The sequence below is a fragment of the Echinops telfairi genome, unplaced genomic scaffold (genome assembly GCF_000313985.2).
Source record: "Echinops telfairi isolate 266 unplaced genomic scaffold, ASM31398v2 ScPeMD7_7475;HRSCAF=8513, whole genome shotgun sequence".
NCBI lineage: Eukaryota > Metazoa > Chordata > Mammalia > Afrosoricida > Tenrecidae > Echinops > Echinops telfairi.
In genome coordinates, this window is record NW_022111379.1 from 29,768,664 (window position 1) to 29,771,550 (window position 2,887).

A 2,887-nucleotide genomic window follows, 5' to 3' on the forward strand; every position below is an offset into this window, starting at 1 on the left:
TTCACCAAGCACTGTGCAGGGGGTGGGGAGGGCACAGGGCTGCCTGGAGGTCAGGTGACCAGGTTCCCCAGGGCACTTGGTGATGGCCAGGTTGTGAGCACAGAGCTTGCATTCCCGGGGTGTCTGCATTCCCGGATGGCAGCTTGGGTCTAGGGGTGTCCCAGTGTACTTACCTGCACTGGGTTGGGCACGGCAAAGGGCATGAGCGCATCCATGGGCACCACCCATGGAGAGATGGTGGTTCCGAAGCTCTTCCCCAGGAACGGCCCCAGGGGGACGTACTCCCACTTCTGAATGTCTCGAGCTGCAGGCGAGGGCACAGTGAGGGCACAGCAGCTGGCAGGCCTTGTCCCAGGCTCCCTCTCCCTTCACCAGGAGCACAGCCAGCAGAAGCCTCCACACAGTGCAGCGGTCCTCTGGGGTCACTGTGCCATGGTGACCCAGAGCTGTCGAATTGCCCACTCCCACAAGGGGCTGGAAGCTCATCCTTACACCCCGAGGGAGGCACACATTTCCTGGGACTCAGGGAGCCATCTCCCACTATGGCATGGCACACAGACCCAGAAGCTTGGCTGCTTAGCTCCAAAGTTGAGCTCAGCAACTAAAACTTTTCTGTGCCTCAGTTCCTCCTCTGTAAAACAGCAATAAAAATATTACCCGTATCCCGTAGGGATCCCAAAGGACAGCCCACCTGAGCCGTTCAGCACAGCTCCCCAAACTCACTGCCCCAAAGTCCATTCTGACCCACTGTGATCCCACGCAACAGAGCAGGGTCACCCACAGGGCCTCCCAGCCTGGCATCTTTATGGAAACAGACTGCCATCTCTTTCTCCAGGGGAGGAGCCGGAGCACTTCGCTACTGCACCACCAGGGCTCCTTGGTACATAATAACAATGCCAAACTACTGCCACCCAGTCGATGCCAGCTCATGCCACCCTATCGGGCAGGGGAGAACTGTCCCTGTGAGTTTCCGAGACTGTAACTCTTTCTAGGAGCAGCTGCGGGTTTCAAACTGCTGACCTTTCAGATTATAGCCCCATGCGTAACCACTACACCACCAGGGCTCCTCTGGTATATAACAAGTGCTGCATAAAGACTAGCTACGGTGTCCGCTGTGTCCCTATTGTGCTTGTGCTAAGTTACAGGCCCTTAACTCAGGAGCTGGGATTTCTGTTTGATATCCAAGCCTACACCCTCTCGGCTACCATACTGCCTGTCTCTGGGGACCAGCACCAGTCCCAGAAAAGCGCTGCTGGCTTCTGGGAAGGAGAATACCCAGCCAGAGAGCCGAAGGCACGGGGACTTCCACCGCAGGGCCCCCAGCGCCCATCATTACCACTCCAGTCGTTCATGAGGACCATTCCAAAAACGTGCTCGTGGGCCCTGGAGATGGGGATCGGCTCTCCGTATTTGTTCCCGGGGCCTACAAAGAAAGCCTGCCATGGGGGAAGGATTATTAGAATGAGGCTGCCCGAGCAAAGGGCTGACCCTTGTACACCACAGCCAGGAAACAAGCCTGTGGCGCAGGGGGCCTGGCACGTCCAGGGAATGGTCTGGGGGGTGCTCAGCAGAGGCCCCGCCTCCCATGCCGGTCCCCACCCCGTCCACAAACAGCCTCACACCCTGAGTGGATCTTACATTCTAAAACTTGACAGCTACACATGGGTCTGACAACTGAAAAGGCCAGGGTTTGACTTCATGTCTTGAGCCAGCAGAAGGCAGCCGACAGCCAATGCCTCCTGGCCTCCAAGACCTCCAACCCTACGCCCCAACCAATCCTACACCCCGGTCTTTCGCCTCTACAGAAATGCTGCAGCAACCTCCGGCATCACTAGGGACAGCTCTGAGACAGCAGCATCGCTGCCAAGCGCACACCAGCTCAGCTAGGAGCTTCGCAACACCTGAGTCACTTTTATTTGCTCCATGACGCTGTTTAAACACTGAATCAAGATAAAAACAAAACGCCCAAGGGCACCATTGTAGGGCAAATCCGACTCCCTGTCAAGCCCGCTCCTCTGTGCTCCCTGCCCATAACTGTCCTTCACCCCTGGCTGTCTTCACTTTACTCGGGCACACAGCTCCAGGCCCCACCAGGGCCCAGACTCCACACAGCGGCCAGGCTTTCTCCGACTCTGTTCTGAGCATCTGCGCCAGGAGACCCTCTCTGGTTCTTACGTGGCTCCCTGCTATGGAGGCAGGGGCCAGAGGGCTGGCTGGGGAGGTCCTGCCACCCCATAGGGGCCACCCACTCCTCTCCTCAACCCTGGGACGAACCCAGAGACCTGGGGGCCAGTCTGGAGAGACGGAATGCCAGCGACTGCACCAAAGCAGACTGGGTCTCCAGCTGGTCTCTCTCACTGACCCTGGTATGCCCACTGCTGTAGCCCTACATGCTGGGTGGTCCCACAGCCACGTCTCCTACCCCTGCAGTGAGGAGACACCCACAGCTCTGGAGACAGCACCTAAAAGTGTGGGATGGGAAAGACCTCAGGCCCTGCTTGCCCATTGGCTATCTGTCTGCCTGGCAGCACCCTAAGGGCGCCACCCATGGCCCTCAAGGTCTCTCTCCTCCAGTTCAGCTCCTCCGTCTCAGCACCCTGCTACTCCCTTATCTTGGAGGCTGCCTGAAGGCCTGGGTCCCCCTTAAAATGGTCGTCCCTGTAGCCTGGGGTGCTCTGGGTGCTGGTGCCATGTGGCTATCCTGTTGGCAACACTGTGTTGCAGTTAAGCAGGAAGTTACCATTGGGGGAAATGTCGAGATGTGCATCTGGGATCTCTCTCTGTATTATGTCTTACAACTCCAAGAGAATCCACAATTATTGGGGCTCCACTCAAGTACTCCCTCAAAGCAAGAATACTTTCTTCTATTAAATTGGCATTCTATGAT

The 2,887-nt window shown here is 57.2% G+C and overlaps 1 protein-coding gene across 1 annotated transcript in view; it reads right to left on the reverse strand.

Moving 5' to 3' along the window:
* FAH (fumarylacetoacetate hydrolase) overlaps window positions 1-2,887 on the reverse strand; it is a 42,888-nt gene that overhangs the window by 12,205 nt on the left and 27,796 nt on the right. The window contains exons 8-9 of the mRNA XM_045285691.1: window positions 1,337-1,436; window positions 155-304 (exon numbers count right to left, since the gene is read on the reverse strand). Coding sequence (XP_045141626.1) covers window positions 155-304; window positions 1,337-1,436 — 250 coding nt within the window. The remainder of the gene's footprint in view (window positions 1-154; window positions 305-1,336; window positions 1,437-2,887) is intronic.